Source organism: Danio aesculapii, chromosome 17 (assembly GCF_903798145.1).
Source record: "Danio aesculapii chromosome 17, fDanAes4.1, whole genome shotgun sequence".
NCBI classification, from domain to species: Eukaryota; Metazoa; Chordata; class Actinopteri; order Cypriniformes; family Danionidae; genus Danio; species Danio aesculapii.
Window position 1 is genome coordinate 25,720,593 of NC_079451.1, and position 26,639 is coordinate 25,747,231.

Sequence of the window (26,639 nt, forward strand, 5' to 3'; positions counted from 1 at the left end):
TTCCCCACAAACGTGTACTTGTACCAAAGACGTAGTTTATCCTAATCACAGGTCGGCAAAATGTCCTAAACTGCAGGGAACTCACGCGATCTCACATATTGCACTTAACTTGGCAACTGTAACGTCGAATCAGCATTTGAGTTCATTGAAATATATAGCATGATTCTGGAATGGTAGGTATACGCACGTATAACATCATAGAGAATAGAAAATATATATTTTGTTTTCTGGTGTATCGTCAAATCATGACCAGGCAGATATTTCATGCACATTCCTTTTTTTAAAGGGCACTGGCGCCATCTACTGTCCAAACATACACATATATATATATAGAGAGAGAGAGAGAGATTTTTAATTGCAAAAAAAGTGCAAAATCGGGGACTATTAAAAGACGATCAAATGGTAAGCATGATATTATAAACACAACATGCTGCTTACAAAATTATATGACTGCAAAAGTTAAAATTCATTAACCCTCAATAATGTACAAAAATATTTGCAATGTACACAAATGGAAATATAAAATGTACATTTTTTTTCATCTTCGTCATGTGGTATGGAGGACGAAATCTGCAAAAACAAGAAATAAATAAATACGCAAATAGAAAAAAAAACTAATTGATGAATCCACATATTCCTGCATAAATAAACAATAAATAAATACTTATGCAAATAAATAAATATATTTAAAAACACAATTTCCTGTATAAATAAATAAATAGTGCGGGCAGGTTAATAATTAAATAAATTACACGAATGCTGGGGGATTAAGACAATGCTAAACTGAAAGTACATTTTTTCCCCTTTCACACCGCATTATTATATATTTATTTATGCAGGATTTTGTGTATTTATTTGTTCATTTATTTGCGTATTTATTTATTGTTTTAGTCTATGCAGGAATTTGTGTATTTATTCATTCATTTATTTATTTGCAAAAATAATTTTTTTTTTATTTATTGTTTTTGCAGGTTTCGTCCTCCACAATGTTTTGTCTTGATAGTGTTTTTGATTCCATTTCTATAGTGTGAAAAAATACGTTATTAACATTATTAGTAGGCCCAAATATTTTATTTGGAAAATAAAAGACTTTTGTTATAGTCTACCCAGTTACTAGGCCTACTACATAGATATATACACTATGTAAATATCCATGGGCCTACTATATTTAATTAATTTACACATTTATTTACCCTTTTTCATATTAAATTTATATTCTTCAATTAATTTTATATGTAGTTTCTGTTCTATTTAGTTTGTTTATTTGTTTGTATGTTTTTTTTATTTGTTTGTATGTGTACCTCATCACATCCCTGAATTTGACATCATACAGATCCTGCGTACAACGTCACTTGACAGGTGTACCCGGAAGCAACGGCGTTTCGAAAATGGCGATCCATATAAGCCGCAGCCCAAAAAGACGAAAGTAGCGCATTTTAAGTCTAAATCGAGCTCTGACAGGAACTTAATGATGAGTTTATAACGGAGAATATCATCTAATGTCAGGATGAACAGCGTTAGCATGGCACAAAAGGACGGGATGACGGCAGACTCTTACACCGTGAGTCTATGACGCGATATTTTCAATACAAATCAGACAAATGTTAGAGACGCTAAACAAAACTCTTTTTGTGTTTACAAATCTCTTCAATTTGGCGACTACAATACATAAAGATATATTGTTTTGGAGAAGACTGTACAATTTCCTGTAATCACGTTTATTTTAGCGTTATATGTTGTTATGAGTTCATATTTATCGAGAAATGTTAACGTTAAATAAACTTTAATATAACATTTTAAAAAATATTTATTAACTGTAATGTTTTATATTTTGTTATATGTATATTTATATAGTTTATATACTATTAAGTCTTTCTAGGATGATTTTTAAGTTCTTTGTTTTCTATTTATACAGTAAATGTTTTCATAGTATTGTTTTTGTCGTTTATCCACAGGACAACCTCATTGGCACATTATTAGCTATCTTTGGGAACCTGTTGGTCAGCATCTCAGTCAGCATTCAGGTAAGTGTGTGTTCCTGAGCCTGCATTGTGATTCAGGGTCAGGGTGTGTTCAGGTTACACCCAGTAACATGAAAGTCCGACACTTTTATTTACCTCATCTCATCATGTTTTATAACCTGGCTGTTGTTTATTGTAGTATCTACAAGAATGGGTTTAACATGAAGGTGTAACAGACAAATGTACGTCATGACTGATATTTTCTTTTACAGAAACAAAGTCATGTGACTCTGGCTGGAAATAAAGACCCAAGGCAATATTACTACACTAAAACCTGGTGGTTAGGCCTGGTGTTGATGGTTCTGGGCGAGGGATCTCTTTTTGTGTCTTATGCATTTGCGCCGCTCTCTCTTATAGCCCCTCTCAATGCCGTGTCTATAATATGTAGGTATTCCAAAGCTGTTGTTTTTAATTAGATGTTTGATATTTTTCATATTTAATTCAATTGAAATATTTGTCCCAGTGCTTTTTGTTTTATTTTTTTACTTTTGCTTTTTAAGTTTTATTGATCTTATATTGGTCAGAGATTTTGAGAGACCCCCATTTTGGGCTTTCCTTCAAATTAAATTTACAAATGCCATTTTATGTAAATAAATAGCCCATTAAGTTAAAGCAGTCTTCTAAATAATGTAATGTCCAAAAATATTTATGTCAAAATATGGGTGAAAGATTAAGTAATTTTATTATATGTTAACTTGTTGGAAACTTGCTTTCAATGGGTACAATTTTGTGTTTTAATGGATGGAAAGGATACAGATTTGAAATGAGAGTTAATCTGTACTGCAATCCTTACTTTTTATAAAGTCATCAAATGACTCTTGTTCTAAATGTGCCAGATTATTTCATATGACTTACCGTTTTGTCATGTCATATAACTGTTGCTACACTAAACTAACATTTTAGTGAGTGTTTCATGTAATAGTAATCATACATAATAAAATATACACTTTTTAAAAAATATACATTTGGTGTATGTTTTTGTCATTTTATAAAAAAATAATTTTAACTATAACCTCTTTAAAGACCACTGCTGTTTTGTTTTTGTTTTCACAGCTAGCTCCATCTTAGGTTTTCTGTTTTTGCGGGAAAAATGGAAGGCACAAGAATTCTTGAGTGAGTACAGCTCTTGTTTCTCAGTAAAAATAAATAAATAAAATAAACAAATTGTAGATAAAACATCATGACTGACTGCATTAATGCTGGCTTTGATGTGCCAGCTGTATTTTCAGTCGAAAAGATTGAGGCTATGTGTTGCTAAGCAACTAATAACTGCTTATTAATTCCCTGCATTGTTCATACAAAAAATGAAATCCTAAGCAGTTTAATATGCCTGTGCTGTGTAATTGTTCAGATGTAACAAATTGAATTCTCTCAATCTCTTGTGTTTGTAGAGCGCTACATTTTGACTTTCCTGGGCTGTGCTTTGACTGCGGGCGGTACTTACCTCTTTGTGACATTTGGGCCAAACACTCATGAGAAACTGAATGCAGAGAACATAGTAAAACATGTTATCTCCTGGCCTATCCTCTTATACTTGGTAATACCCTCCTCATCTTATGAAAGTGCAATATTTAAAGGAACACTCCACTATTTTGGAAATGGGTACATTTTACAACTCACCTACAGTTAAACAGTTGAGTTTTACCATTTATTTTTTAATCCATTCAGCCAATCTATGGGTCTGGCAGGAGCACTTTTAGCTTAGCTTAGCATAAAACATTGAATTGGATTAGACCATTAGCATGTTGCTTAAAATTTTATTAATATTATTCAATTCAATTCACCTTTATTTCTATAGCGCTTTTACAATGTAGATCGTGTCAAAGCAGCTTCACATAGAAGATTATAGTAAATTGAAACAGTGTCATATTATGCAGTGCTGTTACCTAGCTGGGGATTATTTTCAGGTGCTGCATAATATCACTCTTACTGCTGCAGCCATGGTACGGAAACAAAGTTAATTGTTTATTACTTTAGAATGAGAGTATAGTTCCTCGCCTTTTGCCCTAAAAATAGCAACGGTCTTAGTACACAATGTAAGTACAGAAGGTCCAACTTTAAATACTATAGGAAAATTAAACTCTTCTTTGAATTTTTTGAGCGAGATGCTAATGGTCTAATCCAATTCAATGCATTATGCTAAGCTAAGTTTAATGTGCTCCTGCCAGATTGGGTCATTGGCTGAATGGATTTAAAAAATGGTGAAACTCATCCATATAAATCTAGGGTTGTAAAATGAGTATGTTTCCAAAAAAAGTGGAGTGTTCTTTCAATGATAATAACAATACTATGTTTCTCAAATGCATTGTTTTTGTTTTCAAATACCAATTATTAATGTTAAGTACACATTATGTTTGATAAGTGAAAGACAGTTTTTCTTGTTCAGTGACAGTACTCAGTCCTTTTTAAGTGTCCATGGTTTGTGTGTTTTATCCAGCTTCTAGGGATCATTGCATTCTGTCTGGTGCTGTATTATTACAAACAGCGGAACGCAAACTACCTTGTCCTGATTCTGCTACTGGTGGCACTACTTGGTAGGACAATAACACACATCAACTATTGTTTGTTAAATCATTGTGCATGAAACATTACTCATTTTTAAAGCAGGCCTTTTGATTGTGCAGCTAAAGAAATTCACAGAAAAATAATTGATTGTCTCAGTTTTGCTCTCATAAGTGTACCAAAATAACAAAGTATTGGGTTTCCCCTTAACTTTTGCTCTTCAGGTTCAGTGACTGTAATCACAGTGAAGGCGGTTTCAGGGATGATTGTGCTTAGCATTGTGGGTCCTCTACAGCTGTCATATCCCATATTCTATGTCATGTTCGTCTGCATGATTGCTACAATTGTCTTCCAAGCATCGTAAGTCCTGTTAATTGGTGATGCTATATTGTGGCACAGTGAAATTGGAGTAGCTATATGTTGTTTTTTTTTCTCCCCTCACTTTTTATTTTATTTTATTTATTTCAGATTTTTAGCTCAGGCATCTCACCTGTATGATTCCTCGCTCATTGCCTGTGTGAATTACATCTTCTGTACAACATTTGCAATTGGGGGAGGTAGGGTTTGCATGTTTCTTTTTTTAATAAAAGAAAGTCGACAGGGCAATTGTTTCTGCATCTGTTTTATTGTCATTCTGTTTATTTTAAAACAGGAGCTGTATTTTATCAGGAATTCAACCATGAAGATGTCTTGCACATATGCATGTTTCTATTGGGGTAGGTTTATATGTATGTTTGTTATATGTTTGTATGATTTTTTTATGCATATACCAAGGTCACATATTTAATAATAAGATACAGTACTATTGTGAAATACTGCAAAGTTAACTTCTTCATTGTGAAATATACATTTATCTTCTTTTTATTAATGTTGAAAAAAGATAATGTTTAATTATTAACTTAATGTATTTGAGAAGATATATTAGTGATTTTTTTAAGAATCGAAAATTCAAAAGAGCAAAGTTTTCAGCTACAATTATTCATGCTTGCAGCAAAAAAAGCAGTGATATCTTCAAAAACAAATGTTATGTTATTCACAAAATTAGCAAATGCAATAACATTTAATACATTTAATGCAATAAAATAGCATTATTTTTCTATATTTCTATTATTTAGGGTATGATTACACAACACTGTATTTAACAAAAACTGGAAATTTATGGCCAAATAGCATTTAAAGATAAAACATGCTTATCGAGATTCATTTTGTGAGCTTTTCAAAGAAACAATGAGCTTTTTTTCTTACATTTTAAACACATGGTTAAGCCTTTGTTTGTGTCCACTGATCAGTGTTTATATGTGAAAAATAGAAACTTTTTATCGATTTTTGACTTCTTATTCACAAACCAGTGGAAAATGCATGCCTTTAAAAACGACTTTTAAAATACATGATTTATAATACATTGCTATGCTGTCATTGTCTTCATGTAAACTACAAATATCTAAATTTGTGAATGTCAGAACAGGACTGCATATCCACAGGTGCATAGAGTTTTTTTTTTTATAACTACTGGGCTGGCCTGACACGGATAGTCTTTATTTAATATATATATATATATATATATATATATATATATATATATATATATATATATATATATATATATATATATATATATATATATATATATATATATATATATATTTACATCCACTGACCGTACTCAATGTTATATTCAATGTCTCTTCAATACAATACACAATGTTTACTATAGTTTTGGAATATGACAGGTACTTTGTAACACATCTGTGTTAGGAAGAAAACTATTTGGCCATGAAATTCCGCACACATTTGTTTTCTTAGCAGTAACATTGACTAATAGACTCGCACTGAGGCCCTTTGTAATCTAGGATTTGTTCAAATGTGTCTGTCATTTTTCCACAGATGTGCTATTTGCTTTCTTGGAGTGTTCCTAATCACCAAAAACAAGAGGAAAGCCAAATCCTTTGAGCCGTATGTCACTATGGACATGGCGAAAGGTATGTATCCAAATACTTTTTTTTGTCACATATATAGTATTTGAAAAGGAAGCTCGAAGCTGATCATGTGTTTTTCTTGAAAGAAAGAAAAGGCCTACTGATGTCATATCTAATAACTCATGATAATTTCTATTGTCAGTTGTCTATTAGAATAACTATAACATGTGTTTACTGTGCACACAGGAATTCCTACCATTCATAACAAAGGCTGGGCTGTGCAGCCTGATTATAATGGCTCGTTTTCCTACGGCGCGCTGGAAAACAACGACAACGTGGCTCCTGTGGCGCTTCCAGTGAACCATGAGCAGTCCGTCTCTCCTGGCCCTGTTAGCTCATACCAACCCTCAGAACTGAAGAAAGACTGAACCCGAAGTGCAATTAATGATACTCTGTTTAGCCGTTACTGGTTCGACAGCACTTTTAAAACAGCAGAGGTCTGAAACACTGGATCATTTCAGAACTGTATTTCTCTAGACTGATCCTGAGTCAGGAAAGCAAGCTCTAATCGGCTTATGCTAGAATGCAAATAAGGACTTTCCTTGGTGGCGTTGAGTTCAACCATGAGAGATATTGGCATGTTGTTATTATATGACACTCATATCTGCACTTATGCCTCACTGACATTGATCACTCCTGGTTTCCAATAGTTACAAAGCTAATAGTACTACCCTAAGATGCTAAATATACCTCAGAAGATGTTTTGGATTCTGCTACTGCTTTGTACTAGAGATACTGCAGCCGGTCCAGCTTTAAAGGCCAAAGACTTATGTAGACCAATGTACATTACACATTTCCTTGCTAGATACTGTATATACATTTGGTACTGGCTCAAAATCACATACAAACTCATACATTTCTCATTTTGCTCAAGTCTTAGGGGTTGAATGTAAGGTATTATTTATTCCCTGTGCCTGTCTAAAGCATACTAAATAGGTTTTCTGTACAAATATTTATGTTTATGGGTAATACCCCAGCAAGCGTTTTTCGTTTTTAAAACATGTCTAATAGACGTCTAAACATAGTCGTCTTGGCTAAAACAAGGCTAAATTTGGGATGTCAGTAGGCCAAAACTAGACAAGTCATCAAATAAACAAAAAAGGAATACCTACACAAATAAAGTCTGTCTACTTGACGACTAGTCTAGTTTTGGGCTATTCTTAGATGTCTATTAGATTTTCACTGACAGCCCAAGTTTAGCCTTGTTTTAGCCAAGCTGTCTACGTTTAGATGTCTATTAGACACAAATTTGTTTGCTGGGACTTTGAAGATCGGGATACTTCGGGTGGTTAAACTATACAGATGCCTTCTGTAAAGCTTTAGGAAACACTGGTGGATGTTTTGTAAATACCATTGCTATGACTGGTTAAATATTTTATCATTGATTTGGTTTGTGGCCAGTTTTCATTATTTAATAAGTAATCATTAATGCTGTATTTCACCATTGACGAGACTTTTTTTTGAGAAATAATGGAAAACTTGACTGTCTAATCTGCGTCAACACACTGAGTTATGTTCAAGTGCAATTACTGCTGTGTTAAAAGAAATGTTAATGGATTTAATGTTAACAGCGATTGTTTTAAGAATCCCTTTTCCTTTTTTATACTATAACCATTTCACAATGACAATCATAATGTCTATAACCAAAATAAATAATGAAGTAAGAATTATGGAAAAATTTGACTGCTTGTTATTTATCTGTACTTGACACAGAAGTAGTTTATCGCTGTTTTTACTTGACAAGTGTATTAAAACCATGATTCTAAGTCATACTGTTGTGTAGTGCTGCAATATAAAAACATTGCAAAAACCGCTTGATTTTTGAATGCAGAACTATTTTTAAGTGCCAAATCATACAGAGTAACATTTCCATTAAAGGTATTTGAATATTATTTAAAAAAATACAGACTGCATGTGCAAATTAAATATTAATAATCTTGGCAGCCTCTGAAAACATTTCCTCACATTCAGTGTGCGAATTATACATTGATGATAAGGGGGGTCAACTTTTTCAGTTAGTTTGTGTAATGCTTCAGTCATTTACAGTATGTATTTATTTTTAATTACATCTAGTTTAATAATAAAACCTATTTAGGTTTTCAGTGTTTAGAGGTATATTTAGCATATCCTGACCTACAGTATCCTCTAGGTCAAACTATACAAACTGCATCTAATCTGACTTTACTTTCAGGTTATATGTAGATACAAACCTGTTTTGTGAGAAAATGAGTTTTATGAGAGAATGAGCTTTGTAAACACGATGTCTTTCTATGCTCTGGATCTGCCAGTTTCAGACTGTTTAATGGTTTTTATTTTATTTTTTGATACGCATTTACAGTGGGATGAACCATTATGGGGTGGTCAAATGTATATTTATATTATTTTAATTATTATCATTATTATTTGAAATATCAGAGTGGACTATTTCTCAATATTAAAGGGCTGTTTTCAGGGGGGGGTCAAAACCCACCTGTAATTTGCACGCTGCTCACATTGTGTATATTTTACATGCATAGTGACAATTAATCTGTTGATATTTGAACTGCTACATAGAAGACAACGACACTTCTATAATGGTGAACTGTTTCTAACTACATATAGGTTCAAACTGAGTTCATGCGAGAGGTAAAAATAAAAGCGAGTGTCAAATATTCCATAATGCATTCTGATGTGAAAACAGGGCGCCCGTTTTAGGGTCGAGTCCTCTGTCACACGTCATCAATCCTGAGTGTCAATCTTCCGTAAACACGACTCCCATTGGCTGGTTATGAGATAAACCTGCATGTCATTGGTCATTCCTCACTGTCACTTGTCGTTTTTGATGGCATCTGATGAATATACTGTTTTTGAGAGAAAAATACACGTATTTCTAATTGAGTTTTAGCGATATTCTCCACCTGAATTTGTTTATGCCCCTCGGATCCTAAAGTACATGGCCTGTCGCTCAGGCAACGATTCTGAATCAGTTGCAAAGATAACGTTAACAGGTAAGTGATCTGTACAACTTGCATTAACGTTACAGTTTTGCCTTAAGATTTCTCTCTGATGGACTTTTTGTTCATAAATTTAGGTTAAATGACAGTGTCTGAATGAATCAACCAAAATAGACGTTTAAATCCTCCTCGTCACTTGCATGTTGTCAATGGCATCTTGATGTAAACAATGCTAATCGTTTGATATGAAATGTAACGTTAAAGCAACAGTGATGTTTTCACCCCCCTCACCCCCCAAATCATGATTTATATGTCATTTGTGTATTTTCTCACCTTGAATATACAGTTAGCTCACGCACATTTGCATCCTCTCCAGGTTAGCGAACACTTTCTATTTTAGGCACACGTTTATAATAAGATTATACCACAACACACTCGCTCGAGTTAGCCGTGTATCATCCACCAGATGGCGCAATTACACAACAGCGAGTGGTTGTTAGATTGTGTCAGCTTCACGTTCCCAAACAGCCTGCCTTCATTTATTTTTTCTTCATTGAACACAGTTCTTTTTTATTCATTCAACAAAAGTGACATCACAAACTTTGGCAATTTTTGTTATTAATAACTCGTTAATTTGACAACAATGACTTTTCATCATGGCATTCAAAAACTTCAGAATACTAAATCTGAATCACGTTTCTGTCTCTACATTGAAAATCTGTTCACCTAAAACTGAGATGCTACAAAACAATTATAAAAACAAATAACAATAAATAAATTGAGTGATTTAATTCTCAGTTTTGAGTGATTTAATCCTAGTTCTGAATACACAATCTATATATGATTACACACATTTAATTTAGGCTTTTATTCACATGTGAACATTGATTAGTGAACAACATTTAATGCATATAAAGATAAAGCATGCTTACCAAGATTCATTTTGTGAGCTTCTGAAAGAACCAATGAGCTTTTTTCTTATGCGCCAATCACATATGGTTAAGCCTTTGTTTGTGTTCACTGATCAGTGTTTATATGTGAGTACACGACTAGATTAAATCTGTTCATCATTTGAAGCAGGTCATTTCAGAAGACATTTTTAGAGCATTAAACTGCTTTATTGATGTGGATTCAGTTTGTAGCTGTTATTTATTTGTTTTTGTATTTTCCTGTAATATAAATATCTTTTAAATGCCAATAATTTTGAGTGAAAAGACCTTTAAAAGATATGGACTGAAGTTTCTCAGATTTTCTTTCTTTATATGTATTAGTTGAATAACGATGATGACGGAAGTTTAATTTAAACTGAAGTAACCTCAACTAACTCTTTAGATTATTAATCATCAGATACATTAGAAACTAAACACACAAAGTGTTTTGATGCAGAAACTGGCTCATTTACTAATTTAAGTCTTTATAATTATTTAAGGGATAGTTGCTCCAAAAATAAATATTCTGTCATCATTTAGTCACTCATGACTAGGGCCAGACAGAATCTGTGGGCATTTTTTGGCGCAGAATTTTACAAATAATCTGCGGATTTATGCGTAACTAAAAGTATCGTAGTATCGTGACTAAAAACTTAATAGATTAAATAAAAAATAATCATATTTTTAACTTTTATTTAATGTTTACAATGCAAATCCAATCAGATCCACTAATTTAGTAAAAGAAACGAGTCTCTCATATAATACATCTACTAAAAGACAGAAAATATTACTTTACAACTGTATTGTAAATAAACCATAATTTCATATTAGTCAATAATATTACTGAAACTAATTTAAAAACTAATTTAAAAACATTTACACAAGTAAATAAATAAACTCAATGATGGATTAAAGATCTGTGGATTTCTGTGCGCACAGATCCCTTGTCACTCATGACTTGTTGCAAACCAGTTTGAGTTTTACGTTCTGTTGAACAAAAAATGAGATATTTTGAAGAATGTTGCAAACCTTTAATCACTGACTTCTGTGGAATTTGTTTTTACAACCATGGATGTTAGTAATTACAGGTTTCCAACATTCTTCAAAATATCTTCTTTTGTGTTCAATCGAAGACCAGAGAGATTACATCATCGAAAACAATAGCGGTGGCCATGGTCCAAAATAAATGTACATTTTGTCATATTTCACAGAGGTATCATTTCTATTCTATTAAGGCATACAATGACAAATAACAATATAAACTGAATGTGTGATTTGTGCTGATGTCCTCTTTTGGTGGGGCAGGAAATAATGCGTGAGAGTGGGAAATTTTGGAGCAGGAACTCAGAGGGTCACAGCAGTGATCCTGAAGAGGATGAAGAAGAGATGGCATTCGGAGACACTGAGGATGACTATGAGGAGATGATGGACTTGAGTGATTTACCTACAGCTCTGTTTGCCTGCAGCGTTCATGAGGTTGTGTTCGAGGAGGACCGGCAGAGGGTGAGAACATATAAAATACATAAAAATGGTGTTCAAGTGCTTTCCATTAAAAGGTATTGTTATAAAATATTTAGGAATCCTGTACTGCCAAAATCAGTGATGGAAAAGTAAATTTACCTTTAGAAATGTGTTGTTTGAAAAAAACGTAGCTGTAATAATTTCACCTCTGGCCAGATTTCTATTGACCTGATTCTGCAATGCGGAAGTGCTCTCATTTTTAGAACTTCCCATTCAGTTGCATTTGGGAGAAATGAATAAGAGTAATAAACAGCATAAAACAGTCAAGCGACTTGCTCTACAAACTAGTGTGTTGATGACTGTACAGTACATAAAAAAAGAATAAAATAATAAGAAAATGTCATTTTGCAACATCAAGAAGCGTGCCGAGCTATTTTTAATGTCTAAAAATCAATGGAAGTGAATGAGACCGGAAGTCTCGAGCCAATATTCCAATTTGTGAAGCTTAAGGTGAATGGAATTGCCATATTTTTTAAGCTGTATGTTGCTCACCTAATTTCAATGAATTTCATGTCATAATTTAATGTAAAATATTTCATGTACAGTTTGATTGACAGCAGAGGTTCCAGAAACAAAGTTGTTCATAATGACGAGCTCAAACATAGAATATTGAACATTGTGTGGATGCATAAAACATCACATGAAAAGAGGAGTAGAATTTGATAGCAGTACCCAGTATCTGATTTCTTTAAAATTTTAAATACACCTCTAAGGCTATGGGCCAAACATGCACAGAGTTTGTGATCGGTTTCCATCAAATTTGTAAAACATGTGTTCAATGTTCATTGGTCTGTTGGCTCAGACTGGGCAAAATAAACTAGACAAAGTTTGAAATTTTTATTTTATAATATTTTAAAAATATCTAATATATCATCAAATTTAGATGTACTGGGTTCCCAAAAAGTTCCAAAAAGGTGTGTCTCTTTGGAGAGCACGTGAGAGACTGCGGGAGTATTGATAGGCCTCATGTATACAGTAGCTACAAAACGGTTAAACGAGAAAAGATTTTCCACTACTTAATTGATCATGGATATTTGGTTATATTGGGCAGATATAAAAAAGTGTAAAAGGATGATACAAATAGTATAAAAATTGTGTCACTAAATATACTTGGGCGGCCGTCAATGTGCCTGTGCCCGCCACCCAAGTAAATGTGTAGGAAGCAGTGTTATACAGTTGAAGTCAGAATTATTAGCCCCCCTGAATTATTAGCCCCCCTTTTAGTTATTCCCCCAATTTCTGTTTAACGTAAAGAATATTTTTATCAACACATTTCTAAACATAATAGTTTTAATAACTCATGTCTAATAACTGATTTATTTTATCTTTGCCATGATGACAGTAAATAATATTTGACTAGATATTTTTCAAGACACTTCTATACAGCTTAAAATGACATTTAAAGGCTTAATTAGGTTAACTAGATTAACTAAGCAGGTTAGGGTAATAAGGCAAGTTATTGTATAACGATGGTTTGTTCTGTAGACAGTCGGAAAAAAATAGCTTAAAGGGGCTAATAATTTTGACCTTAAAAAATAAAAAAATGCTTTTATTCTTGCAAAAATATAACAAATCAGACTTTCTCCAGAAGAAAAAATATTATCAAACATACTGTAAAAATTTCATTGCTCTGTTAAACATCATTTGGGAAATCTTAAAAAAAAAAAATAATAATAATTCAAAGGGGGCTAATACTTCTGACTTCAACTGTATACACACACAATGTGTGTAGCATAAACCTATAAACAAGAGATGACAATACTCACATTTTTATAAAGCCAGTGTCATGAATTAATAGGTTAGAAATAAAGATGAAGATTTACAAACGTAAAATGCTATAGTCTTAAGATAGGTCCCCATTTGGTTTCAGCTTTATTCTGTGAAGTTTCAAGACGTAGTTGCATTTAAATGACATAAAGCAACTCGTTCAACCATCTTTTATAACTGGGAGCTTTTGGAGATTTCCAATTAAATAAAATCATCTTTTTAGCTGTAATCATGCCAACCATCAGGGCTTGCTGTTGGGTTAACGGAAAGGTGTCCATTATATTAGAATATCCAAAAATAGGTTGGATATTGGATATTGGTTCTATAAGCACTGGAAAACAATTAAAAAATGTTGGACCAAAACTCATAAAGAACAGGACAAAACTTAAATAAATGTGCCAAAGTCCTTTCTGCCCCACCATATCTGTCACATTTAGGAGATACAGAGGGAAATATTTTACTTAAACTAGTTTTAGAGAAGTGAAAGCGATCATCAGCCACTTCTTGTCATTTGACAGTTAAACTTGCTTTGGGCTTGACTTTCATTGTATGGACAGCTGAAACATTCTTCGAAATATCTTCTTTTGTGCTTAACAGAGTTTGAAGCAAAGTAAATTTTTGTGTGAGCTATTGCTTTTAAGGAGTCTGTGAGCTAGGGAAAAGACATTGTGGGATAAAAGGCTTTCGGTTCCACACACCACTCAGCACCTCAGGCTTTGACTGCTTGCGAGGTCTCTTTATCTTTTTCAGCAAACTCTAGTCTTCCAAATCTGGCATGTTCAAAGCTAATGGAGGTCTTGTGAGCAGTACATTTTAACCTACATTCAGAAGGCAGTACTTTCAAGCCCTGAGGACAATGTCTGACGTTCGCGCTGCGTTGCCTCAGCGTTCTTGGAGTATTTTTGCTGCTTGTTAAAGCTGTAACCTCTTACCTGAGGAGTACCGGGGACTGAAAAGAGCTTTTACTTTCCTTGTGGTCGAGGAGATAAGCGGAGAAGTGATTTCTCTTCAGAATTACTGGCTGAAAATCAAGCGGATGTGCTTCCTTCTAAAAACCTCTTGAGCTTCCCTGGAAGTATTAAAACAAACATAATTTTTGTGTTGAACATCTTGTTGTTATGAACGCAGTCAGCAGTAGATATAAAACTCATATCTTTATTTTTCTTCTTCTGTTGAACACAAAGGAAGATGTACTGAAGAATGTTGGAAACCAGCAGTAAGTTAATAGGATGAACAAAAAATACTATGGACGTCAATGGCTACTGATTTCCAACATTCTTCAGTATATCTTTGTGTTCAACAGAAGAAAGGAACTCAAATAGGTTTAAAGGAGTAAACGATGACAGAATATATCTTGGTTGAACTATCCCTTTAATCCGCTTGCGTTCTTAGGCATCATTTTACACATTTGTTTTCAAATAGTTTTTCTGTGAGTTTCCCTTGTGATGTTAGTCATCGTTTTTTATTATTATTATTATTTGTTTTGCTCAATCTCTTAATAACTTCTTTGCAAAGCCTCAGTTTGTGCCATACACAATGTAAAGTTCAGACTAAAATAATCAAGAACACTGATTTCTGACTTAGAGGAAGTTTAAGTTGACCTTTTTCAGTTATTCAGGTGTATAATAATAATATTTTTCCTACTTGTCCTACTTTAGGATTTTTGCTTATGAAGTTTATGTATAGTAAGCAGTTAGCTTAGAATTTTTGATGGTATTTTAGGATGTTTTTACTGTCAATATTGAATTTTAATTTTGAAAACTATTTTTTAAATATCTTACCCATTTAAAAAAAAGATAAGTTACAAAAATAGAAATAAAAGAAGTGAAATAAAATGGAAAATTGGTTGTCAAACCAAACCTGCTTTAAGGACAGTTTAATAAAAGGTTACTGCTTTATTTTTATTTAGATTTTTAAATCCACTGCCACATGTTTTGACTTCATATACAGTTGAAGTCAGAATTTTTAGCCCCCACTTGGAATTTTTTTTTATTTTTTAAATATTTCCCAATAGATGTTTAACAGAGCAAGGATATTTTCATAGTATGTTTTTTCAATATTTTTTCTTCTGGAGGAAGTCTTATTTGTTTTATTTCGGCTAGAATAAAAGCAGTTTTAATTTTTGAATAAACATTTTATGGTCAAAATTATTAGCCCCTTTAAGCTATTATACAATAACTTGCCTAATTACCATAACCTGCCTAGTTAACCTAATTAACCTAGTTAAGCCTTTAAATGTCACTTTAAGCTGTATAGAAGTGTCTTGAAAAATATCTAGTTGAATATTATTTACTGTCATCATGGCAAAGATAAAATAAACCAGTTATTAGAAATGTGTTTTTAAAACTATTATGTTTAGAAATGTGTTAAAAAAATCTCTCCGTTAAACCGGGGGGGCTAATAATTCAGGGGGGCTAATAATTCTGACTTCAACTGTATGTGTCTATGTATGGATGTATGTATGTATGTATGTATGTGTGTATATATATATGTATGTGTATGTTTGTTTTTTAATATTTTTATATGACAGGACCACATTATAACTCAACTAATATTGCCAAAAAATACAAAACATTCATGACCATGAACATTTTTCAGTGTCTTTGCTATCAGTAATCTTGGCTTGGCTCTAATTTCTGTAAATCCGCTTGACTTTCTTTGTTAACTCTGGATTAAACCCAGAGTTTGTGGTTAAATTCTTCTCATAAGCTACTTCTCTGCTGAAGACTAAGAAATCTTGCTATCAGAAATATTATTAATTGAAATTTTCATGTACTAGGCAGAAATAAACACTGGTGATGCAGTAAAAGTTCAAGAAAGCAACTTAAAAATGTGTTGTTATAATGCAAATCAGTCAACTGATTTTAATAATGTGGGTTCACTGACAGCCTATTAACAGACTAAATATTAAAAGTATTGTATTAAACAAATGTATATGTAAACTTTAATGTTAAGCTATTGCTAATAATATTATTTGACAATTCAAAACTTTGAAAATTTAATATTACAAACAATTTTAATTAATTCATTCATTCATTTTCTTTTCGGCTTAGTCCCTTTATTAATTTGGAGTGTCCACAGCGGAATGAACCGGCAACTTATCCAGCATATGTTTTATGCAGCTGATGCCCTTCCAGCTGCAACCCATCACTGGGAAACATCCACACACTCTCATTCACACACGTACACTACGGACTATTTTACCTTACCCAATTCACCCATACCGCATGTATTTGAACTTGTGGGGGAAACCGGAGCACCCGGAGGAAACCCACGCAACCAAAGGGAGAACATGCAAACTCCACACAGAAATGCCAACTGACCCAGCAGAGGCTCGAACCAGCGACCTTCTTGCTGTGAAGCGACAGCACTACCTACTGCGCCACCGCGTCACCCAAAAATTCCAATTCATATGATCTAAATAAATTATTTACAGCAAAAATGTGATGCCCAGGGACTGATAGTGCCTTTGTTGCATCAGATATGTATGTCAATTTACTCACACCTATTCAAGTTGGGGTTTGAGATCTCGACACAGAATAAAGTGTGTAGTGTAAGTTACCATAGCAACAAAACCCGATCAAAGCTAACCAACCATCTCGAGCTCTGCAAACTCAGAGAATGTTCAAACTAAATGAGAGCTTACAAGGGTATAAACACAAACTCTCTCTGGCTGCAACAAGAACACAACAAGCTTCTGGCAAACTATAATCCCAACTCAGCATTGCACAGCCTGTGATGTGACTATTGCATATGCACATATTGTGATATCAATGCTGAAACAATATATTGTGCTACCCTATTTTGTGTGTTTGAATTGTGTATATAGGGTCATTATCCTGGGGATAGAAAAGATGGATAAAACAGTGAGAGCTAGAGGTTACTCATAATGCCATAACTCCATGACTATCCTGATTGTAAGTGGGATCTTGTCCTAATAAGCACAGTTTTCCCGAGCAGCCATGAACTGCCCTGAGCGATGACTGAGTAACTGTGAAATCATATTTTGACAAGCGTTTACGTTGAGACAGCTATTCCAAAATCACACTGTTCTGCTGTCAAAACTCAACCTCTATCAAAAAAACAACACAGAAATGCTCTTTCTTTTTTCCATCTCGAGTGTGAATTTTGTCCTGGAGTGGAGCTGGGAGCATCTTTGTGGGCAAACAGCTGGCCTTTATTTCTACTTCAGAAACTGGAGCTCTCACAAAACCCCCACCAACCCGAAAATCTCATTTACTTTGTGTGAGCGAAGCTCTGTTTTCCTGCTTGCTAGACACACACACACATACACACTTCATAATTCTTTCATTTGGTTGCGTCTGGCAGCCTGGCCTTGTTGTTTCATTAAGACTGTTGACCTGCTTTGGTGGCACGTGCCTCGGCCGTCCTGCGCTCTCTGTTCACTGTGCTGCTGGATCAGGGTCACGGTCCTGCTCCAGCACTCAGACTCTTCAGATTGGAGTCAAAACAGTACAGATCAGTCATGTATTCTAAGATTAGAAGCTATAAATAGTCGCTTTATGAACTCACCCGAGAGAGCAGGATGTTGGAAGTGATGGATTTGAGAGAAAATGTGTGATTAAGTAAAGAAGTATTTACATTCAGCAGTCGCAGAGTTTGATCTTCGGGTCTGTGATTAAATTTCATTATTATAGTTATGATACTATATAATAGAAAATGTGCTATACGTTCGTCGTGCAACAAGTATTAAAATATCTTATGGGCAGCAGGGCTGGATTTGTTTATCTAATAATTCTGTAGAAAAATAATATTGTGAAATGTCGTTAATTTTAAAGAATGGACTCAAATTTACTTTTCTGGATTATTTGACAGATTTCAAAGGACTTGCATACATTTCAAATTGAAACATATTTTTGTAACTTCCCAGCAGGCAAACAGTGTCATAAGATGTTAATATTAGTTAGACTTAGGTTGTGATGTCAGGTGACCAAAATTCAATATCTAGCCACGTTAAGGACAATGTTATTTTGATGTCTGATATCGGCATCAAATGACGTTGATATTTGGTTGATTTTTAGGTTGTGTTGGAAAGTGACTAAAATTCAACGTCAAACCAACATCTTAAACACACGTCATATTGACGTCAAATACTGACATTAATTAATCAGGTATGGCAACCAAAAACCAACATCTGATAGACATCATAGTGGTAACATCCACGCAATGTCAAGCACATCATTAAACGTTGATATTTGGTTGATTTTAGGTTGGATGTTGGATGTTGGCCTGACATTGGGTTCTGACGTCAAACCAATTTTCATTTCCTAACAAAATGCAACGTTCCCACAACGTTTGGGGTACAATGTCAGTCTGACATCATAAAAAACTGGACTGACGCAATTTCAGTTTACTAGTTCTTCTATATTAAGCTGCTTTGACACAATCTACATTGTAAAAGCACTACGTAAATAAACATGAATTGAATAGAATTGAATAGAATTGAAATCGTGTTGATGTCCTGTGCCTGCTGGGTTCTGATTAATGTCAGTAAAATAATTCTGAATAAAAGTATATATTTTTTTCTATATAAAATTCTTACTGACCCCAAACCTTTGCTGGTGTACAATGTTTTAGAGATTTCTATGTAAAATGAATGTATATAAAGTCATGCTTTGCCCTGTTATTCAAACTGTACAAAAAAGTTAGATGGATATATTTTTATCAAATGACTTCTTTTAAAACATAAAAATCTTACCGTTCTAAAACTTTTGATCAGTATTGAACAGAATTCATTCATTTGTTTGTTCTATCATTCATTTTTCATCGTTTTTTTTTTCTTATTAATCAGGGGTCGCCACAGCAGAATGAACCGCCAACTATTCCAGCATATGTTTTATGCAGCAGATGCCCTTCTAGCCACAACCCAGTACTGGGAAACACCCATACACCATTTGTTGAGCACAACTGGTCTGATTTTAAAATTATTATTTTTTAAATGGTCAGTAAGTAAAAATATTTCCAGATTTCAAATTTGTCTAATAAACTCTTAATTGAAATTAGTTCCATGTGAACATGTTTCCACATTTTTCACTTGTAATAGATTTCACAATGTTAGTTATTTTTCACTTCCACATTAGAGTTTGCAGTGCTTGTATTCAGATGTTTTATAAAATTAATGCATATTGCCAATGATATGATATAAAAAATATTTAAAAACTGTAGAAAATTGTAACATATTACATTGTTGGATTGCTTTTGAAACATTCGATGGAACTGAAATTTAAAATGAAAATGCTTGAAATGAAAATGAAAATGCTTGAAAAAGTTAGTTACCACAGCAGAGATATATTTCTACTAAAAACATTCATTCATTTTCTCTTTTGCTTAGTCCCTTTATTAATCAGAGGTCACCACAGCAGAATGAACCAACTTATCCAGCATATGTTTTACACAGCGGATGCCCTTCCAGCTGCAACCCATCACTGGGAAATCTACTAAAAACAATATCTTTAAAAATTAGGTTTTTATGAAAAATGGTACTTTCATCTCAGCATCCCCTAATTTGTTTTTAGAATTGAAATGTAGAATATGTCAAGCTAATACAACTAATAAAGTATTTTGCCCAGTGTTTTTTTTATTTTTTTATGTTATCCTGTTTTTGTTGTTCTTCGTAGATAATAATAATAATAATAATAATAATAATAATAATAGTTTGACATATTTCTTTGGACTTCAAATTTGATTTTAATACCATGTTTTTATACAGTTGAAGTCAGAATTATTAGCCCCCCTTTGAATTATACATTTTTTTTTATATTTCCCAAATGATGTTTAACCGAGCAAGAAAATTTTCACAGTATGTCTGATAATATTTTTTCTTCTGGAGAAAGTCTTATTTGTTTTATTATGTTTAGAATAAAAGCAGTTTTTATTTTTGAAACACCCTTTTAAGGACAAAATTATTAGCCCCTTTAAGCTATATATTTTTTTGACTGTCTACAGAACAAACCATCGTTATACAATAAGTTGCCTAATTACCCTAACCTGCCAAGTTACCCTAATTAACTTAGTTAAGCCTTTAAATGTCACTTATGCTGTATAGAAATGTCTTGAAAAATATCTAGTCAAATATTATTTACTGTCATCATGGCAAAGATTAAAGAAATCAGTTATTAGAGATGAGTTATTAAAACTATTATGTTTAGAAATGTGTTGAAAAAAAATGTCTCTCCGTTAAGCAGAAATTGTGGAAAAAAATAAACAGGGGGGCTAATAATACATGGGGGCTAAATTCTGACTTCAACAGTATATATTTTTGCAATATATATATATATATATATATATATATATATATATATATATATATATATATATATATATATATATATATATATATATATATATTATATATATATAAATTATAAAAGAAACATGTTTTTCTGCTGTTTTAGTTCTCCACTTGATGTCCAACATAAACTCTGGAGTCTTGAAGCAAGCCACTTTCTTAAATGACACATCAGCGCATTATTTATTACATAATAAGGTTCATAAATAGATATACTGCATTGCTCATTTTCCTGCTGTAGTGAGCTGTCCACAGGCCTGCTGCTGACCCGCTGATGAAAAAGCTTTACACTGAGGATAATGAGAATATTGCTTTTGTTATTCAGGTCAGAATCTGCCTCATTTACATAGGTGACATTTTGGTGTTGTGTGTAAACAGGGTGTAGAGGAGAAAAAAACTGCAGTAGATCTACCTTGCTCCTCTGCAGTGCTCTGGAAAAACTGTACAAAATGATCCAGGTGTCTTCTTTTCTTCCCTTTTTTTATTTTCAACCTGCCAATTTCTTTTTCTCCATATTCTTTTCCCACTCAGCCTGTCTGTCAATATTATCTATCACACTTGCTGTCTTTTCTTATCTCTGTCTCTCCTGCATCTCATATCTGCTGCATCACCTTCTGTTCCTCCTGCACCTGAACTCACTCTCTCCCTCCTCTTTTTCTGAATGTCTCTCTCTCTTTCTCTTCTGTGATATAAATAGCTTGCCCTAGTTTGTGATATAGCTGCAGTGGTGCCAGGGGCTGGTACAGCAACACATGAGCGAGGTAGTCTGCCAGTTTTTACACACATTTGGAAGTCATGATGGTGCAGTGTCTCTGCAATGGTGTGTGTGTATGTGTCGAGACTGACTATGTAAGCACTGTCTCTTACATTCGAGATTCTTCCTTCACTGCACAAAGAGAGCTTCATCATGCTTTGATGGGTTTTGATTGAAATACAAGTGTAGGAGAATGCACTATATTTTTGATAGGTGTGATTGAATTATATGTATTATTAATTATACAGTGCTCACCATTTATGAGTACACCTCGTTTTGAAAATATTTTTATACAGTTCTCAGTGAATGTGGGTGATATATATTGGTGCATTTGAACAAAAGAGATTTATTAAACAGATCTATTTATTAAAATAATATTTTAGTCACAGAACATGTTTAGAAATGGAAAGATAATACATTTAAATGCAAAATACTGCAAAAAAAATTGCAAATCTACTAAATTTCAACTCAATTTTATGTATCTTTTTGTTTCTTTTGTTTGTACTATTGCAGATACACACATTGCGATATCAATGCTCAAACTAAATATTGTGCAGCCCTAATTCAGTAAATTTTTTTGAAGAGATTTTTAAACACTGTTAAACCAAATTCAATTTGAGCCTTTGAGTAAAAATAAATCATAAATGCGTGATATAATCTAACTGCAGTATACAGTATGTTTCCTCAACGTGAAAATAGCCTTGAAGCTGGCATTGCAGTAAAGACAAACAAGCAAGCTCTCATGTCATTCTAAACCTGTATGCATTTTTCTTCTGCTGAACTCAAAAGAAGATCATGTTTGGTTCCCATTGGCTTCCATTATGTGTTTTTTAATACATAAATAGAAATCGATAGGAACTGACACTGATTTGCAAAATTCTTTATAATTTTCTCGTTTATGTACCACAGTTTAATTTGAAATGACAAGGACTCAAATAGAAGTGAAAGTTCATTAAAGTTCATGCATGAAATCAAAATCTGAATCATCTAAATCATATATATGATTGAGTATAAAGATAATAAATGTTGAAATGGGTGTGATTTTGTGTGTTTTATTAGCATCCACAATAGTATCGTAAGAGATTTTTTTTGTTAGTGTTTAATTATCTGCTATATTGGATTTAACAGTGTTTATGTTAAGGTGAAGTTTTGTGGGTTGAGGAGGAGCTGAACATTTTAGATTACTTCTAAATGATTAGTCAAATGAAATGAAGATTCTAGTGATAATTTGCTCTTAACGACAAAACTTTGCGTTAATATGATGTTTATGCGAGCAACGTGTATGAGTTAAAGAATTGTCAAATAAAAACTTTATATTATATACTTTATTATTATACATCATACTTTATTATTATATTATATATATATACACTTAATATTTATATTAAAACGGAGTTACTTAATGTTTTGAGGAGTTCTATGTATATGTAGTATATTCTAAACTTAACAGGTTTACATTTTAAGAGAAAGTGAATTAAATTTCTGGGTTGACCATATGTGTGTTCATGCTTGGTTCAATCTCTGGTGTGGTTATGTCAGTCCAGTTCATTTATGAAGTCCAGTATGAACACTGCCTTCAAAACCATGGTATGGACTAAATACAAAAGGTACCATATCACTGAAAAGGGGGGGGGGGGGGGTCTCATTTCACTTTTAGTAGATCACTGGTGTGTTGTTCGACTGAAACATGGAGGAAAAATCAACCAAAATCAACTAAAGAATCCAAAGGCAAAATTGCATGCTACAAATTACAAGACAGTCTGGTTGTGAAGCTACTGTATCCTCACACTTTTAGGTTTGATATTAAAAATGCCACATCAGCCAACCAGGCTTACCCAAGAGAACCAAACTACAAGTTTTAATATTATGTTTCCTTTAAGCTTGAAATAAAGTGTGTAAATGTTAAAACAATAATTAGTAGCACTGTGGAAAACCATTGGAAAAGTTCTTCATATAAACTGTACATTTGGTGCTAATTTTACAGACTTTTCTTAGAAAGGACAGTCCATGGGAGACAGCTGGCATTAGGGTTCTTGCTCAGGGTCACAGTGGTGATTTAAAACTGGTTTGTTGTTTTGGAAAAATTACGTTTATTACATCACATAGCTACAGTACCTTTAAGTATGGATATAAAAGATTATTTCACTCTAAAGAATTCCCAAAAAAGGGAATCAAACTGTGCCTTTTTTGGTTCTTTACCTTGATTTTTAAGTGTGTAAGAATTATTTATATATTACTTTAGTTAGGCTATCTCCTCCTGGCAGTATTTTGAGCTAATTTACAAGAAGGAATGTATGATGTATCTTTCTCTTATTTACTAAATCTCTAATTGTCAGCTTGATCTGTTTCCCGTATTGTTCGTAATTCAAAGCAGTAGGACAAGAATGACAGCATTGTTTGCTGGCAAAACCAAAGCTTATGCGGCGTTCACTTCTCCGAGGAGCGCGTGCACATCAGAATAGAGAATCAAACGAAGAAGGCGATGACGTCAATGTGGCGGCTGAGCGCTCTTATTGGTCGACACGGATGAACCTGAGCAGCCTTCATGCGCTCTCGGAGCAGCATCTCAGTCAGAGGCAGACAGGGAGTTTGAGTCAGTGACAACACACTAACGACTTTGAGCCTCAGAAAGAGAGAGAGAGAGACTCAAAAGCAGAGAGAGAGGGGAATAAAAGAACACATTTCTTTATTTATCTGTTTACAAGCAGCAATCGAGGGAATGCCATCGATAAACATGAAATTGGAGATGTTGACGCTCATCGCCTGCGATGTAGACACGGAGGTGTTTACATCCGACAAGATGCAGGTACTGCAAGTTTATCTGTAAATATATTTTTAAAAGGGGAAACAATAATAATAAAATGCACGTTGTGTTAATGGGCGGTCTGTGTCTGTGAGCGAGGTGCGCTTTCACTGCATGCGCGCGGTCTGTGTGACGTTGCACGCCGCCAGTTCATTGTTTCTCATTGCTGGAATTTTTCTCAATGAATCCGCAGTTCACATTAACATTCTACTGCATGCGCACCGATGGCGTCAATGCTCTGAACGACCTCGATGCGGAGCTGCTCCAGACGGGTTGCGCCACCCGCCTGTATGGGATGCGTGCGCGCACACTGAACTTACATGCTTGAAGGCTTAGTTCACCCATTAATGACAATTCTCTAATTATTTACTCATCTCAGTGTTCGTGTTGCCTGTTCGTTTCCTCTCTAGAACAAAATGAGTCACTTTCACTGACTGCATGCCCAAAAAGAATGTAATTTTATGACATTAACCATCTTCGTTTGTGTGAGTGTGTTTGTGTGTGTGTGATCTACACCTTTAAGAAAACTGAATTGTTTCATAATGCAGGGGCATATGAGATCTGCTGTGGACTCAAATTACATACATGCCACCTTTACCTTTAAGAATGTTGCAGGTATGTCAGGTATACTGCACTCATCCACCCATCACATGGTCGATGATTAAGCTTTACTCGCTTTATAGTTAGCAATGGAATTTTAAAATGTCATCCCAGTGGAATTGTGCATTAACTACACTTCCTCAATTAAAAATTGACTAAAATTATGGAAACCAGACACACACACAGACTTTCATGCATCCCAGAATGAGCTAGTGCAATTTTCTGCAGTGTGCAAGCAACATCGACAATGCGCGGATGTGTTTTATTTCAGGAATCCTATAGATTTTACATTTAAAATGATCTTGTAGATGCACGCTGTACCTTCCCAGCAATAAAACGGTTTAAATTAAGCAAACAGGTGCATGGTGTTCCATGTATTGTGACAGTTGCTCGAATGGCTTGTGAAGGAAACATGTCGGTTACTAATAAGCTAAAAAAGTGCCAATAAGAATGTGGTGTCAAGTGTCAGTCTCTAGTTATGTGTTTTCCATGTCTGGCCAGTGTTTCTGTGCCATAAACTGCAAATAGAGGGGCAGGCAGTCAGACAGACAGGTGTTTTGTGCAGCTACACTGCAGTGACTCTGCTTTGCCTGCAGCGTCCTGCCCTCAGCCAGCAACGACAAGAAAGACAATTTAAGATTCCTGAAGGAAATGATTGTCTTGAAATGTCATTGTGTGCATGTGTGTTGATTCTAATCTGGGTTTTTGGCTCGGTTTGAGGACACAGGAGATTATAAGATTCAGCACGTGGGCAACGGTCACTGATTGCACTGATCTCCACACAACAGCTTGGTTTATTTTTCATTTTTATCCGCCGCTTAAGGTTTATTCATTTACTTTTTGCCAGGATTTTTCTCACTGGGATTAAAAAATTCACTATAGATATACATAAATGGATAATGTGGATCATAATCAGTCATGAGAAATTCCAGAAGATGAAATTCATGTGTCTGATGAGGTTTTGCATGCATGCTGCGTTTGACCCAGTTTGAGTCTGAATTGCTTTGGATGGGTTAGATATAAAGCCTGATGGGTTCGCACATAACCCATGAGCTTGTTAACAATTCTTTCATCAACATTTGTCAAACGTGTTAAATGGAGACTGGGATTTAAACACACTCACTGGAACAGGTGTGGCCTACATCGTGCATGTGTGTTCAATGGAAAATGATGTGCTATGGAAAATATGCAGAGATCAGCACAATCAGTCTGAAGGTTATGGGCAGGACTCTTGACATTCACGCAGAAGCACACACACATCCGCCCTAAATAGTTAACACATTGATGATATGTTTATTGAGGCGATAAACACACGAATCAGAGTTTTGTGTGTGTGTGTGTGTGTGTGTGTGTGTGTGTGTGTGTGTGTGTGTGTGTGTGTGTGTGTGTGTGTGTGTGTGTGTGTGTGTGTGTGTGTGTGTGTGTGTGTGTGTGTGTGTGTTTGTATTTCTTTTCACATTGATTCCCGTAATCAGCCATGAAAGTCCACCAGACTCTATCTTTAGGGTCAGTGTGTATGGCAGT

At 34.1% G+C, this 26,639-nt stretch overlaps 2 protein-coding genes across 3 annotated transcripts in view; both read left to right on the forward strand.

Annotated features, from left to right (window-relative positions):
- The first annotated feature begins 1,364 nt into the window (after nt 1–1,364).
- nipal3 (NIPA like domain containing 3) lies at nt 1,365–8,177 on the forward strand. Its single transcript, XM_056476605.1, has 11 exons — nt 1,365–1,561; nt 1,956–2,024; nt 2,234–2,405; nt 3,075–3,134; nt 3,413–3,558; nt 4,459–4,555; nt 4,748–4,883; nt 4,992–5,080; nt 5,176–5,239; nt 6,408–6,502; nt 6,686–8,177. The coding sequence occupies exons 1-11, from the start codon at nt 1,508–1,510 to the stop codon at nt 6,865–6,867; spliced, it is 1,164 nt and encodes a 387-aa protein (XP_056332580.1). The 5' UTR covers nt 1,365–1,507; the 3' UTR covers nt 6,868–8,177.
- A 3,494-nt stretch (nt 8,178–11,671) lies between these two features.
- Nucleotides 11,672–26,639, forward strand: part of rcan3 (regulator of calcineurin 3) — a 45,733-nt gene continuing 30,765 nt past the window's right edge. Inside the window, exon 1 of one of the 2 annotated variants that reach the window (XM_056476606.1) lies at nt 11,672–11,864. In XM_056476606.1, coding sequence (XP_056332581.1) covers nt 11,673–11,864 — 192 coding nt within the window. In that variant the 5' untranslated portion in view covers nt 11,672. Of the gene's footprint in view, nt 11,865–24,252; nt 24,519–26,639 lie in introns of those variants that run through there. The other variant, XM_056476607.1, reaches the window with a different exon arrangement.